Source organism: Mustela nigripes, chromosome 1 (genome assembly GCF_022355385.1).
Source record: "Mustela nigripes isolate SB6536 chromosome 1, MUSNIG.SB6536, whole genome shotgun sequence".
Taxonomy (NCBI): Eukaryota; Metazoa; Chordata; class Mammalia; order Carnivora; family Mustelidae; genus Mustela; species Mustela nigripes.
Genome location: NC_081557.1, coordinates 165,532,727 through 165,549,254, shown reverse-complemented (window position 1 = coordinate 165,549,254; position 16,528 = coordinate 165,532,727). Strand labels below are relative to the sequence as shown.

Genomic DNA, 16,528 nt, shown 5'->3' with positions numbered 1-16,528 from the left:
CACAACTGTATTGAAGGTCCAACATCTACTGAATGGGGGGAATAACACAGGAGTTACTTTCTTAAACAAATTATTAAAAATACTGACAAACTTCTCTAAATTGAAAGATTTTTTACTACTCCCTAAATCTATATTAATGATATATAAGGGAACACAGCAGATATATGTAAGTGTCTTTCTGTGTGCAAAATGGGGCTAAAATGGTCTTTATCCCATACCTCAAAACCACTAGTTTATAATGCCAGGACATACACCTAATGAGTTGAATAGTGTACCCCTGAAGTTCAATGTTCACCTGGCACTTCAGAATGTGACCATATTTGGAAATGGGGTCTTTGCAGATATAATTAATTAAGATGAGGTCATACTGGATGGTGGTGGGCCTGAAACACAAGACCAATGTTTTATAAGAGAAAGGAGAGGTAGATTCAGACACAGAGGGAAGACAGCCATGTGAAGACAAAGGCAGAAACTGTGCAGTGCTGCCGCTAACAAGCCAAGGAGTGTCCAGGATTGCTAGCTCCCAACCACCAGAAGCTAGAAAGAGGGAGGGAGAATTCTTCCCTGGAGCCCTCAGAGGGAGCACGGCCCTGCTGACAACTTGAGTTTTGACTTTTAGCATCCAGGACTGTTAGAGAATAAATTGCCATTGCTTCACCCGGTTTGTGGTAATTTTTTATGGCAGCCCTAGGAATTAATACAGTATTCACGCAAACGAAATCAGTGCATGCATGGTGTTGAAGAGAACGCAGTTAAGGAGCCTAACAAAAGTTTAATACACTCCTTTCTGGCTTCTGACTACCTATATTTTCATAAGAAATCATGTGTTACATCTACAAGGAAGCTTTTGGCATAGGATCTCTTTTCAATCTCCTACTTTAAAAACCCCAGACAGAAGGAAGGACATGGTATAAACAGAGTGGAAACAATACTAATTAGTAAGGTTGTGCTAAAAACAAATTAGTGGACTGGTGAAGTTTTTGTGTAACTCCATGATTCCATAAACCAATTAGCAAAGTTGTCACTCAACACTTAAATTATTGTGGGTATATAAAAATAAAAGTAAAGGGGCACCTCAGTGGCTGAACTGGTTTAGCATCTGACTCCTGATTTCGGCTTAGGTCATGATCTCAGGATCATGAGATCAAGCCCCACGTTGGGCTCCATGCTGGGAATAGAGTCTGCTTGAGATTCTCTTTCTCCCTCTTCCCCTTCCCCCTACTAATCCCTACTCACACATGCTTTCTCTCAATAATAAATAAAGTAAAATAAAATAAAGTAAAATGAAAGCAACTACTATTTTTAAGTGCTTACTATGTGCAATGCAATGAATACCTTAATTTATATGCATATCCTATGGAGTACATATTCTTTATTTCAACTTTACAGATGAAGAAACTGAGCTCTGGCCAAGTTGAGCAACACTGCTAGTTAGTGGCAAAGCAAGGCATCAACATTACTCCCAGCCCTAAACTGGCTGACTTCAGAGGTAATGCTTTGAAACCTAAAGGTGTGGTCCATAAGCCACACCTGACCTTACCTAAGCCCCAGAACCTCTAAGCGTAGAACCAGAAACCTGCCTCTTTATCACTTCCTTCCAGGCCTTCAGTCAGACACCTGTTGCTCTCTCTCCTGTACCCTCTATCTCACTCTTTCCTTCAAGTGTTCTGTCCTTCTGTGATACATTCCAGGAAATTATTTCAGATCTATTTTTCCATTTGATAATTGAAGTCAATTATCATGTCTCTAATCTTAATTTTTTAAAAGATTTTAAAAAAGATTTTATTTATTTATTTGACATAGAGAGAGAGAGAGAGATCACAAGTAGGCAGAGAGGCAGGCGGGTGGGGGGGGGGGGGAGCAGGGCCCCTGCTGAGCAAAGAGCCTAATGCAGGGCTCCATCCCAGGACCCTGAGATCATGACCTTAGCCGAAGGCAGAGGCTTAACCCACTGAGCCACCCAGGCGGCCCTAAAGATTTTTTTTTAAATTTATTTGTCAGAGAGAGAGAGAGCATGCATAACCAGGGGGAACAGTAGGCAGAGGGAGAAGCAGGCTCCTCTTTGAGCAAGGAGCCGGATGCGGGACTCAATCCAAAGACCCCAGGATCATGACCAAGCCAAAGGCAGCTGCTCAACCAACTGAGCCACCCAAGTGCCCCTCTAATCTTTATTTTAACTCATTCACTGAGTTAAATAATTTCAGTAGTTATATTTTTAATTTGGAATCCTGTTTTTGTTTTCCTTAACATTAGCCCATAAGCAGTTTTCCATGTTGTACAGTCTTCATAGAGGTTTTTTTTTGTTTTGTTTTGTTTTATTTTTTAAAGATTTTACTTATTTATTTGACAGAGAAAGTGAGAGAACACAAGCAGGCAGAGCAGCAGAGGGAGAGAGAGAAGCAGGGTCCCCAATGAGCAGGGAGCCTGATGTGGGGCTCGATCCCAGGACTCTGGGATCATGACCAGAGCGGAAGGCAGTCACTTCACCATCTCAGCCACCCAGGTGCCCCTTCACACTGTTTTTTTACAAACAGTGGCATAATATTTTATTCTGCAGTTATACCATGATTTACCTATTCATTCATCTGTTGTTATATCTTGTCATTATATGACATAAGCCCTCAGAAATTATCTTAGAATTATAGAATCCCAGATTGGCTAAATGACCCATTGTGACTTAGCATGTGTGGAACAGGTCCCAGGCATCTCTGCAGTTAGAATACTATTGGGTGGGGTGCCTGGGTTGCTCTGTAGGTTAAAGCCTCTGCCTTCGGCTCAGGTCATGATCCCAGGGTCCTAGGATCGAGCCCCGCATCAGGCTCTTTGCTCAGCGGCGAGCCTGCTTCCCCTTCTCTCTCTGCCTCTCTGCCTACTTGTAATTTCTGTCAAATAAATAAATAAAATCTTTAAAAAAAAAAAAGAATACTTTTGGGTGATTCTGATGAGAGGGAAACATAGATTTAAAAGACCCTCTTAAGTAGAAAGACCGTTAATATTTCAATAATGAATAGTATCTCCTGATGGTTAAGAGTACGGACTCTTAAATCATACTGTCTGGGGGCGCCTGGGTGGTTGGCGTCTGCCTCTGGTTCAGGTCATGATCTCAGGGTACTGGGATGGAAGCCCTGCTTTAGGCTCCCTCCTCAGTGGGGAGCCTGCTTTTCCCTCTCCCTCTGCTCCCCTGCTCCTGCTCTCTCTGTCAAATAAATAAAATCTTAAAAAAAAAATCATACTGTCTGAACAAAAATCTTGCATTCCATCCCAGAAAGACTGTGAGACTCAGGGTAAGCCTCTTAACTCTTCTGGGCTTCGATGATCTCATTTATCAAATGAGGATCAGGGAACCTACCACAGTGGACTGTTGTGATGCCTAAACGAGATGACGAAAGTAAGCACAACAATCCATTCTCATAATCATTCTATTGGGTGGACAGGGACCTCAAGGTGAGAAGAACTGCTTGTGAAAGTCTTCCTGCACCTTCCAGAGTACCCACAGGAGACTTTGGGGAGGTGAGTATAGCACAGATGGTTCTGATCTGGGAGCCTGCCCTGCAGGTGGGGAGAGGATGCTGAGACTGCCAGGGAGTCTACTGTCTCACCTCTAGACCAGCTGACAGGCTGAGAAACAGCTTGTCTGTGGAGGAGGAGGTGTTACACATTTTGAGGGCTGTAGTACTTCCGGATATTCTTATCTTATCAAGAAGCATTACCAGTTTGTGACTTTATGAGACCTGAATTCTTGAATGGAATGGAGAGACGCTATAGATAATCTTCAGACTGAGCTTACAGGGGTGAGCAGCCATCAGAGATTTGTTTTAGGTTCAAGAATGGTCCCAGGACATTAAATGGTCCCAGGACATTAAAGAAGGTCCCAGGACATTAAAGAAGAGGAGAGGAAAGAAAAATGGGAATGGCCCGCAGAGGATGGTCACCAAGCCAGGACACACAAAAACAAAACTTAAAACTCAGACAATCTGTGGTTCCATTGATAATCTCTTAAAGGTTAAGCTTCACAACTACAATCTCTGCTAGAAGTTTCCTTAATGAGTAGATCTCTCTAGTTCGTAGTAGAGATGATGAATCTATACAGTGAATTTAGAGGGCTCTTTTTAAATATATTCTACTACGTAATATTTTGTTCTAGGGGCCAAATACAAAACTTTGAACTACTTGAAAGAAAAATTATCTAGAAGTCCAGATTGTGGTTGCAACACAGGAGAGAGTTTTGTCTGCTTGCCTAGAGCAGGACCGGGCACACAGGGCTCAATGAATATTTGGTAAATGAATTTTCTTTCTTTTAACTTCAATTACTAATGGTTAGCTTCATGCTGAATCAGCATCAGTATGGAAGGGCAAGAGAGAGAAAGCAGCGAAGCCCATTCACCATCTGTGTCTGTTGATAAGAAGTCTCCCTTCTTTTCCACCCTGCAACCAAAGGGAAGGGAGGCTTTGTATTTCAACCCTGAAGTATTTCAATTCACTTAAAATGGATAAAAACATGCAAAAACATAAACTATAAAATTAAAAAGTACAAAAATAAAAACTGAAAAAATTTACAAAGACATTATATACATATATTATACACCAATTTTTTAATTAGCTGCTGTCCAAAGCTACAGAGACACGTACTCCACGGCACTGATTCTTTTCTTTTTAAAGATTTTATTTATTTATTTGACAGATCACAAGTAGGCAGAGAGGCAGGCAGAGAGAGAGAGGGGGGAGAAGCAGGCTCCCTGCTGAGCAGAGAGCCTGATGCGGGGCTTGATCCCGGGGCTCAATCCCAGGACTCTGGGATCATGATCTGGGCCCAAGGCAGAGGCTTTAACCCACTGAGCCACCCAGGTGCCCTATATGGCATTGATTCTTAACCATGTTTGAATCTTTCCCTTTGAAAATCTGATTAAAAAGTTATTTCTCCAGAAAAAATGTATGTACATTAACATAAAATTCTGCACAGAAATTCACAGGTCCCAAATTTCTCTGAAACCACCAAAAGGGATTCAGGTCACAAGCCATCTCCTCAATATACAGAGCACAAGACTCCGCACCGAGGGGATGTCGTTATTTCCCCCAGGAACATATGTAAATAAGAAACAGCTCAGGGCTGTTGATGGAAATTTTAATAAATGCTATGAGCTTAGGTTATATACGCATGCCTAATTCATTCTGGTGATTTTCATCCCTGTTGTTTTTAGAAATTGAGTCAGATTAAATTATTCAAAATTTCTATTAAAACTAGATCCTTAAAACGGCAAACCTCTTGGATCAGACAAGTCTATACAAAGGAAAGGTTATGCAAGGATATGTGATAGCCTTAAACGCCACAGCAGATCAGCTGGTCTTTATTTGACCTTGATGGAACTCAACATTTAAGATTTTTAAGTGAGAGGCACCAAGAGCAAAGACTTAAAAAAAAAAAAAAATCAAGTGGGCAGGGGGACAACAAAAAAGCTGTTGTTGACCTACATATTTTGACACATGCCTTCTGTTCAACGTAAAACCCTCAGGAAAGAACACATATGTGAGAAAAAGCTTTCAGAAAACATTCGATTAAAAATAGTTATGCTCCCATCAGCTGTGTTTCAAGTTGTAGTCCATTGCATTTGATATTTATAACTGAAGAGAAAATAAAAATACCCACTGGTGAGCTATTTGTATTTTAGAATCAAGGTCACTGACACCGATTTCTGTTTGGCATAGAGTGGGCTCTGCTGGAGGTTGTCCTAGCAGCTGAGGACGGGTACTTTCTGCTGCTTTGGAAGAGAATCACTGAGAGCTTATGAAGCCCCATCGGGCTGCTCCTGTTGGCGCCTTTCCACCTCTATGGAGGAAAGCAGTTTGATTAATAAAAAAAAAAACCTGATGCATAACTTTCGGGAAAAAGAGGGAAATGAGCCTTCTTTGGCACTCCTTGCTGAGTCAAAAACAGGCAGGGACAAGCTTGGCCCCGAGGAAGCTACTTGTGCTTTTCTGCCAGCCTCTCCCATTAGGAGCTCCGTGATGAAATCAGAACTGAGGAGAAACTTTAAAGAGAAACTTTATTGGATAGTATAATAGAATATTAAATGTTTAACAACAGGAAAGCTTTTCTTTAAAAAGGGCACATAAGGGTTAGTCTGCTTTTTTACTTTCCCTAGGTTTTTCTCTCAGTATTATTTTTTGTTGTTTTGAGTCAGAACAAGCTCCACGTTGTAAATGAATAAATTTTATCTAGCTGATAAAGATGAATCAGCATGATCAAAGTGAACACTGATCTTCAACGGAGTCGAGTTTTAATTCTCATTTGCCCTGAAAAGGAGCCATGATATATATTAGAAAATTAGGGTGGAAGCCAGTAAAAATTAATTCTCTTGAAAATGCCAATATTTATGGAAACATATTTATGCAGTAGAAGTAGTAAAGCCCATCAGAGAATGAAAGTTCAGAACACTGGTTTAGTTACCAAGAAAAAGGAAAAAATGATAGATGGGTGGGGTTGTACCTGTAACTGTGTTTCATTTGAGAGACAGAGAGATCAGAAGCGCACATGGTAGAATGTTAAGATCTATTAATCTAGATAGTGTATCTGGTGTCTGTTATACCAATTTTCAAATGTTCTTGAAATATGCTTGAAGTACTTTGTAATTAAAACTTTTTTTTTTTTTTTTTTTTTTTAAAGAATGTGAAGGGGTGCCTGGGTAGCTCAGTTAGTTAAGCATCTGCCTTTGGCTCAGGTCATGATCCCAGGATCCTGGGATCAAGCCCTGCATTGAGCTCCTTGCTCAGCAGAGAGCCTGCTCTCCCTCTGTCTCTGTCTGCAGTTTCCCCTGCTTGTGCTCTCTCTCCCTCTTTCTCTCTGTCAAATAAATAAATAAAATCTTAAAAAAAAAATAATAAAAAGAATGTGAAGACTTACAGAGCAAGGCTCTAGAAGTCTGAATGGGATTCTGACTTGAAAGAAGCATGTAGAACACCAGATGGTCCAATAGTCCGTAGTCCGAGTTCTAGAAATAATCTCCATATAGGAAGAACAGGTCTAAGCCTGGCTTACACCCAGCTTATGAGAAATAGGGTTTTAGGCATGGGATAAAATTCCCGTAGAAAAAGGAGGAGTGGGTAGACCACTAGAGTTGTTTTAAAATGATTTAACTCTGGTATCATATTTGGACAGTTAGCCAGAGAGTAAGCCCAGTGGGTTTTACATCCACTCATTCTATAAAGTGCAGTTAGGGGTCTACAGCCCCCAAGTCACAGTCAACCCCAGTAGCTTTTGAGATGGCCCCTGACCCTTTGCTGTTGCCTGTGTGTGACAGAGAGCACAGGAAGCCACCAGCCTTTCAGATGCCTGAAAAACGGAGTGGTGTGCTTAAAGACAAGGGAAGACAGAACAGTAAGGGGCTGGAGGTGAGGAAAAGGCAGAGCCCATAATATTGCACTGTTAAAGCTGAACAAATGTACTTTAATAAGGATGTAGTATATATAGACCTCAGAAATAGCATTCCTTCCCAGTAAATCTAAATGCCCTCCCTCTGACTTCCGCAGGAATGGATTCTGGGGTAAGTGCGGGGCACTCCCCATTACCGTTCCTTCCACTGGACACTGAGGGGGAGGATGGGGACCACCCACTGAAGCTCCCACTCGCTCACCCACCACCACGGCTCTGCTGGCTCATTGCCTGGGCAGAGCCTGTTTCCACTTTCACTTTCTCTTCTGCAACAGTTCACGACCAAGTGTTAACTTTTAGATATGAAGTCATCATAGAATATGGAATGTTGAAGACCTCTTTTTTCTTCTCTTTTCTTTCTCTTTCATATCCAGTATGCTAGCTCAGAGATCCAAGAAGAAATCATACAGTCACTGTGATCATCATGTTGAAAATAAGTATCTACTAATAATGGAGAAAAGTATGTATGTCTGCAACATAATATACTTAGGCGATTCCATATAACCCATGTGCTACAGCTTTATAATAGAAAAGGAGGCAGAGGAGTGAGGTTACGTCTGATTCAACCTGCGTCTAGATGGGTGGTTCTAAGGCGGCAGGGTAATTTTGCACCACCCCCCACTGCTCCCCAGGGATACAGCAGTATCTAGAGACACTTTTGGTTGTCACGGTTGTAGAGAAGCTATTGGCTTCTAGCATGTAGAAGCTAGGGATGCTGTTGAGTATCCTGCAGGGCGCTGGAAAGCCCCCTACAACAGAGAGTTTTCTGGCCCCAAATGTCAGTAGTGCCAAGTCTGAGAAACCCTGCTGCTGTTGCATATGGCCCACTGCTTCCCTTCGAGCCTCACACAGAATGGGTGCTTAGTTCACTACAACAGAAGACAAGTACAATTGTAAAGATCCTCCTGATAAGACGCTCTTTACAGGTATAGGTACATCTTTATAGGTACAATTGCAAAGCTACAGGTACATCTTTATAGGTAAAATTGTAAAGATGCTCCTGATAAGAGATAGATACTGAGAACAAATCTTTCTTCTGTCTAAATTTTACAGAGAGTCAGGATTTAAAACCCCTCCGTAACCTGAAAGGTCCCGTTTCACCATCACTATCAAAAGTGAGATTGGGAGAAGAGCTCTGGGACAAATACCTCATGGTTGTGTCTCTCTCCCTCCTCTCCATCCTTCCCAGTAAGAGCTTTTAAGATAAATAAAATGACTTCCTTTAACTGTTGGGAAGAGCAGGGGCATTTAAACTCTCAGGGAACAATGACGGGCTAGAACAATGACAGTTTGTAACAGATTCTCTAAACTGTACTTCCTTTTCTTACAACTGGAATAAATGCTTAATAAATATATGTTGCATCAGTGAATAAAAAATAAATGACTGACATAATGATACCGTAGCTCAAGTGTAATCATGAGCAATCTTGCACATTTATATTTTGACTTTATTTTTAGTTGTTTATATACTTATATTTCCTACTAAGTATTAAACTCCTTGATCAGAAACTATGATTTGATAAGAACATTTAATGCCTCCATTAGCTGTTTCATTTCTCAATTATTTTGTAAATGTGAGGCAGCAATCACTACATGAGAAGGATGTATGAAGACTGAGCATAAGTGAATAGAGTTTTTTATTAGGTAATAAATTTACAACAAAGGTAATGCTATGTATTTGTTAGCATCAAAAATTGCTACTTAGCCACAAAAGCCTGAAGCATTACAAATAAGCAGTTCATGAAAATACCATAATTTACATTTTTTTGTACAGAGCCAGTCCAGAAAAAAAAGTTTTTCTCTTAATGTTAATTCTTCAGTAATTATAACCAACACCAAAGTTGATAACACGTATCTTTCAATTACCCTTATCACAAGCACACAGGGTTCTTCTCAGGGTTCTCTCTCTCAGGGTTCTCTCTCTCCCTCTCACTTTTTGCTTGCATGCACTTTCTCTCTTTCCAAAAAAAAGATAGAAAGAAAAGAAGAAAAAAGTGCTGGTTCTGATTTCCTAACATCTGAGTACACTTTGCCCCCAAAGCCTCTCTCCCTCTTGTTTTCAGAGTTACAGTTCTCTGCTCTTAGTTTACCCTGGTCCTCCCATGCCCTGTTCCCTGGGTCCCTGCCTCCAGCACCCCACACGGACGCACTCCACTCCACGTGAGAGTTCAACAAGCAACAGTCTGCGAAGAAGAGCCAGCCATCTTTGAGAAAGACAAGTGAATTCCTCTCTGAGCCACAGGCTCCTCACAGACAATACACTTTTTACCGACCAGGGTGGTTGTGAGGATTAGAAGAGATTATGTATCTAAAGCACTTGGCAACTCTTTGGTGCTTAATAAATGCTAATTCTCTTGTTTAATTGTGGCTCCTCTTTCCTCACCCAGGTTCTAAAGGACTTGAGACCGTAACACTGTGGTTAACACATGGTATTTACCCCGCCTGATGACACTGACTGGGAGAAAAACATCTTTTTATCCCACAGGGCAGCTAGCAAAATGTCAAGTAGGACTGGCATTAGAGAATATGCGTGAGGGTCATTCAGATGGTAAGGAATGATATCACAGTATTTTGTCTTCTGTCTTGGAACAGGGATCAGAAATTAGAAAGGCCTGTACCTGGAAGTGGAGAGGGAGGAGAGGGAGAGGAGGCAGGAGGCAGAACACAAGGCTGGCAACACCAGAGACCAATTTCCTTCACGTTACGGTTTTACTGAGGATCTCTCCTGTTGCCCTTCACCTAGTCCCCAAAACAAACCAACAACAAAATATAGAAGAATGCTCTACCCCGAGAGGCACTCACACCTTAGCGGGAACGGAGCGGATAGTCTTTTGCCAAAGTCTTGAATTACTGAACAAACAAAACTTTTACCAATAGCAGAATTGTAATTATTAACGGTTTATCTGCAGAACTCTTAGCAATCAGCCTACGGAACATGGCCTCATGGTATGAGAATAAAAAGCTCAAACTAACTCTGGGAACGATATTCTCAATTAAACTAACAGACAGAAAAAGAACCTGAAGACATGTAAAAGGCTAGACCAAGCCTGCTCCAGGCACGTCTGGAAGCAGTAGGTTCTGTGGACTAGCACGTGTGGTTTGTACAGTCGCTCAAGGAGAGGCCCTACGAGACTTGCAGGCTCTCTGAAGAACATTAATAAACATGTTCTCATTCCATCTCTACAAGACCCTATGAGGTACAGACCATTAACATTTCTGCATCGTACACATTAGGGTCCCGAGGGCTAGAAGTGTTGGGTAACCCAGGCAAAGGCACACAGCTCTTCACAGAGCCCGGATCTGAGTTCATGCTCTTAAATACGACGCCACATAATCCCACACCCAGTCATCTGCTGTTTCTCACTACATCTCCAAAGGGCTGATATCAAGCACTTCTTTCGAAGACTTATTAAAATCTCAGGAAGCATGACAACTAAAAACCACTTGAAGATGATCAAGAAGTAGTAAATGTTGGTTGATGTTGAGATAAATTCTACTACATGGAAATATTAATAGAATCTTAAAATGTGTCACTTCTATTGCTAAGTGACAAATTTCTTACTTAAAAATTATAATGATCATGTGAACAGCTTAGGGCCAAAGGCAGACGGTACTCCCTTAAAGCATTCCTTTCTTTTGCTCTTAGGCAATCAAATCTTCTGGAATCATATAGAAGGACATCACAGACTTACTTTGACCTGAGGGTAGGACTTCTTGTTCTTTTCACTAGATGCACCGGGGAGTCCACCGTGGGATGGGCCTTCACATACATAACGGAAACGAAATCCTCTCTGCAAAGGTGAATACAGAGTCAACAAGTTTGAGAAATACTAATTAGAAATTATAGGGGCACAGTTATAAACAAATGTTTTATTCTTGTATGTACTAGGTGAGAGAGGAAAAGCATACACTGTGAAAGGGGACTCTACAAACAAGAGCCACTTTTCCCATAATCTTATTATAAACATAGATGTCAATTGATACTTGTGTACTGAGCTGTGGCTTAAAAGCCAGTTCCCTAACCCGGCAGGACCTCTCCTGCTGTGCATATGCGGAGAGTGAGCTGCTGAAGGTTTTAAGCCCGGACTGGACATGCTGCAGCTTGTCTGAATCAGAGTTTCCTCGTCTCGAATTGCTGCAGCCAAGCTCCAAACTTGGCCACATTACTGACTTAAGCTTCTTTGACTCTTACTTTAAAGGCATTCCTTTATCTACTCTGATCATAGTTGGTTCAGGCGGGATTATAGAAATGTCCTATTAAATACATTACATCCGTGTTGTAGAACATACTCTGCTAAAGTTGAGAAGATTTCAGATTTTATGATTATTGATATTATCAGGCTCAGGCTTGGTATGTTAACTGACCTGAGTAATCCAAAACCAGATAATCCCTTTCAATATTCTTAACCCAAGAATTCTACAGATGTAGCAAATCAGTGAAAAGAGAGCTGGAAGCTTTGAACCATGTGAACTACTGTGGGTGATGGACACCGATGTTCCATGTTGTTTGCTGTTGTTTAATCTATACAGATGAGAAGATTAGACAAGACCATCTGAAAGGTCCATTCCAGTTCTAGCATTTTATAATTTGCAAAACTAACAGTGATAACTGTACCTATTTGTATACCAAGAATAAAGCAGCAAGGAATACTATGAAAATGTATCTGATATTAAGGAAGCTTAATATCGAGGGAGCTTTCAATGTTTTTCCTGCAAGACTCAACTTTATACAGCTGTCAATCAATATGTTGGTGTTACAGTTTAAATTTAACCAGTTTTTCTTTTTTAAAATCCTTTTCAAATACCTTAATCTACTTTAAGGAACAGCCTCACCTTCCATTTATTTTTGTAGTGGTCTGATTTCATATAAACAGTGCTAGATTACTAGGCCATCAGGAGCTCCACACACCCACTACCTGCCAGTAGGGGCTTTCTACCTTCCATACTCATAACAGTTGCAAAGCCTGGCAAATGCAAAGGTTTTAACAGTTTTAAGCTCGTGGGTCAATGTAAAAATTCTTGCCTTCCTTACATTGCATGACATTTCATTATTCATCATAGGGTCTTGGAAAATAATCTGAGTGGTTCAGGGGCCCTGAACGAATTTAAACCTCTGGTAAGTGTCTGAAACCGTCCCTCTATTTCCTGAGAACTTTCTGATTTCCAAAGAGCATTGGTCCTAAAGCATATTTCACAGGATGAGTAAGGCTTGAAGTAAATTGCCTAGTGTGGGAAAGTTCCTCAAGTCATACACAGATCCAGAGCATATGATCAACTCAATAACCTGGTACTTAAAACAACTTTTGCATATGACTCCTCAGGAGAAATCAGACCTAATACCAGGGAAACCTTTTGAGGTGAGGTCAGTCATTTGGAGCAATTCCTCTCTTTTGTTTCTCACCAAATCCAAACCAAAGAATAAGTTACAAATTCAGCCCTACACCTTTTATAGACAAGGGCTGTTGGCTTATTTTTAATAATTGAATGAAATTTCGAATAGCATGAAAAAGCAGCAGCATGTGTTACATAAGCCTCCAGAACTGACTAACCATAAAGACAGAGATTTACTGACTGCTAATCTACTTAAATACAAACTCAGTTTTTAAAAAGCATTAGATAATTAGCACTGAATAATACGTGACAGAAATGGATATTCTAAAGATTAGTCGTCTACGCCATGACTCATCTCTGTCAGAGCTGGGGAAAATTGTGGCAAAGAAAAAATATTTTTCTAACTTTTATTTAAAGTTTTTTTTAATGAAAAAATTTAATAAAGTCATTCATTATCTTTAATCACAAAATTCCTTTAGGCAGGTGGAAAACTATATACACTTATACTTTTATATTTTATTGGGAGTCATGTCAAATGAAATATGAGGAAAGAGACATGTCTCAATAGCTTGCAAACAGTTTGAAAAACAATAGATAGCATTCATGGTTGTGTAAGAGGATCTAAACTTCTGTGCATAGGAATTTTTAACCTGAGGATGGAAATTTATTACTTTTTTTTCAGGGAGATAGGATGTCTTCACATGGATAGTCGAAATGTGTTTCTGATTCTAAATTTTTGAAATTAGAGGTTTGCCAATCCACAGCCATTCATTTTAGTAACTCCATTTGCTTACGATGAGTCATCAACCTCAAAGGCAAGGGCTACATTCATCCGGTCAGAAAGTCTGACTTGAATGCAATCTTTTTACTTTCACTGGAGTCAGACATCAAAATAACATCAGCTTGGTAAACAAACACATTGTGTTACTCAGGTGAGCTTTTAGACATCTGTGTGGAGTGAATTAAATTTTGAATTTTGGAACTACACAGCCCTTTAGGTAAATCATAGGTGTCAATTTTTCCTTATGACTGTTGGACCCATAATAGGGAACTGCATTTAAAAATTCTTATTATTTATGCTTATGAAAATAGATGTTTGAAAAACATGCTTTGCCTGGTATGCAGAGACAACAGATTTGGGTTTGATGTCTCATTCTCATGAGTTAATGCATTTTGCAAGTTAGGGAATTTTCCAGGAGGCCAAACCACTGCTCAGGCTTCCAGGAGATAAACTTGCACCGGGAGGGTCTTTGAGAAAATGGCTACTTGTGAGAAGTCACATTAAAGAACTGGACATGGAGGTAAGGCAAAGCAAGTCCTGCTGGCAGCCCATGGAGTGGGTCTGCCACCGCAAATGCCAGAACAATGTCCGAAGTCTCACGTGGCATTCTCCACATTGAAAGCTTTTTATCTCAGTTCAGCCTACAATGATAATTAAGATAGTTCTATCCTTTAAATTCTAACCGAAATCTGAACACATATCACAATTGCAGTAACCACAATGGATGGATGCTTTATTTAAGTTCTTGACCTAGTTAGCACTGGTTCAGTGTTACACAAAGGAGAAGTGTTACACTCACTCTACCTAGCTACTGGAAACATTAAGAAATGTTTTGGGTAGTAAGTGCGAGACAGCAAGTATATGCATCTCCAGTCTCGTCAAATGTGGTAAGCACATCCATTCAGAGATCTATTCACTCTGTCCTCATTCTGTGGGGACTTGTACCAGTCTAAAAATCCCCTAATAATTCAGTTCTCCCCATACCCTCTAAAAGAAGCACAAAGATTCTCTTCCCTCCTCTCTCATAAAAATGGTCTCATCTAATTTCCAGTAAATATTTATGCACACAGTTGGGGCATGGTGAGGAAGCCACTTCAATTCCCAGGCATCACCGATAAAATTAGTGGTAAGAGGAAGAACCCAACAAAATAAAATACTCCTCTTCAGTCTCCAACGGGGGTGAGTCTCTGGTTAACACCAGAGGGACAAGGACTCAATTGTCCCTCTTAATACATTGCCCACACCCCACTGGTACTTAAAATCTTAGGTCACATGCTCCAAAGAAAAAACAAAACAGGCTGGAGCTTCTAAAGGAAGGAGGAAGGTGAAGAACAGAGTTGTGCAGGAACAGAGTTGATGGGTGTACATTAGTGTATACGAACTGCATGGATGGACATTTCCTTATAAATGGAAATGAATGGAGACACCCTCTGCCTTTCCTAGGAGTAGCCTGCTATGTAGAGATGGTGGAGATAGTGAGATAGCAAGGATCTTTAATCATCTAGGTTTTACAGAACTACTACTGAGGCTCAGGATGCTTGGAAGAATGATTAAGAGGAATGTGAAGTAGACAAATGAAGTTATCAGATCATTTGGCAGGCTGCTGCATTTCTAGATAAGCTATGCCCTTCGTAAAATTCACTTGTCATTTTACTCAGTGCTTGAGATACGAATATGAGACTTATGGATCTCACATTTAAAGACAAAGTCCCATCCCTTTAACTCTTACCTGTTTAGGTTGCTCTAATATTTGAAGGTATGGACCATCTGCTAAAAGCGAAAACAACAAACAGAAAGCAAAAGAAACTGTGAGGTTTCTCAAATTGGCTACAAAATATAAAGCAAATAAAAAAAAAACCAAAACAAAAAACCCTGAAATTATGTTTTTAAATAGAGGTTTCAAATTCATTTTTTAGCTAATATTCCATACCGATACAATCTAACTTCCTCATTTGACTAGCAAATTTATTTTTAATAACGGTTTTATGCCTTTAGAGAACCACAATAAATAAACATTTGTCGAATGGTGATAGCACATTGCATGATCCAAGAAAAGGTGTGATGTCTGTCTGGCAAGGATGAAGAGGTCAACACAATCTTGACTACTAACAAAGCATTTTGAAAATGACACAAATACCAAATAAAAGCAGCAACCATATCCTGGGCACCATGACATTTCCTTTTGCCTTCACATCATTAGACACTGACTTCCATTCCTCAACGATAATGAGCCTCATGTGAAAGTAGAAGAGATCGAGCTGGCACCCACATTCGTGAAACACACAGAGTGATCTCAGGCTACCTGCCCTTCCTGAACTAAGTGTTCAGTTCCTTTCCCTTATTTGAATCCCCACGTGCCGCCTTCATTCCCCAGCTGGCTAAGTTGCTTCCCCTGCCCTCCCAAATTTCATCTGGTCTATCAGACCAAAAGTCTGGTGGACTTTTCTTGCTAATTCATAGCTTTTGATGTTTGTGTACAATTTCTGAATACTGACTACTCTCACATCAACTCCTCTAAAACAGCACAGGCATTTTAGAAAATCCTTTTTGAAAATAATTTAACTGAAGATAGGTGCATTTTAATAAATTATTGCAAGAACATAAAGAAGACTAGAAGCTTAATCTATACCCTGACTGTATCTGACTTTGGAAAAATCAAAGGCAAATCAGAACCTCTGACAGGATAAAATCAAATTTCGATATGAGAAAGTCCCTAAGCTCCCCAGCTGGTTTTTATGTTAATAGTCTAATAACCCACAGCTCTGAAACAGAGGCATATAATGTTTCTCACTCATTTGACTGTAAATTAGGATGTCTGATACCAACAAAATTCTAAGAGAACGGTTCTGTGTTCATTTCAGTCGTTACAGTCTCTTAGCCAGAAGTTTATTCTTTTAGAGAACAAAAGTTCATAATATTTTGGATAAACAAGTTTATGAAGATTTAAACCTTCATTTTGAAATTAAAAAATAAACTATAACTTAAGAGAG

At 40.1% G+C, this 16,528-nt stretch overlaps 1 protein-coding gene across 4 annotated transcripts in view; it reads right to left on the bottom strand.

Moving 5' to 3' along the window:
* NFKB1 (nuclear factor kappa B subunit 1) overlaps positions 1-16,528 on the bottom strand; it is a 120,668-nt gene that overhangs the window by 70,975 nt on the left and 33,165 nt on the right. For 2 of the 4 annotated variants that reach the window (XM_059376633.1, XM_059376617.1), the window contains 2 exons: positions 15,268-15,308; positions 11,119-11,217 (listed from right to left, as the gene is read on the bottom strand). In XM_059376633.1, the coding sequence (XP_059232616.1) occupies positions 11,119-11,217; positions 15,268-15,308 (140 nt within the window). The remainder of the gene's footprint in view (positions 1-11,118; positions 11,218-15,267; positions 15,309-16,528) is intronic. The other 2 variants (XM_059376611.1, XM_059376625.1) reach the window with 1 other exon arrangement.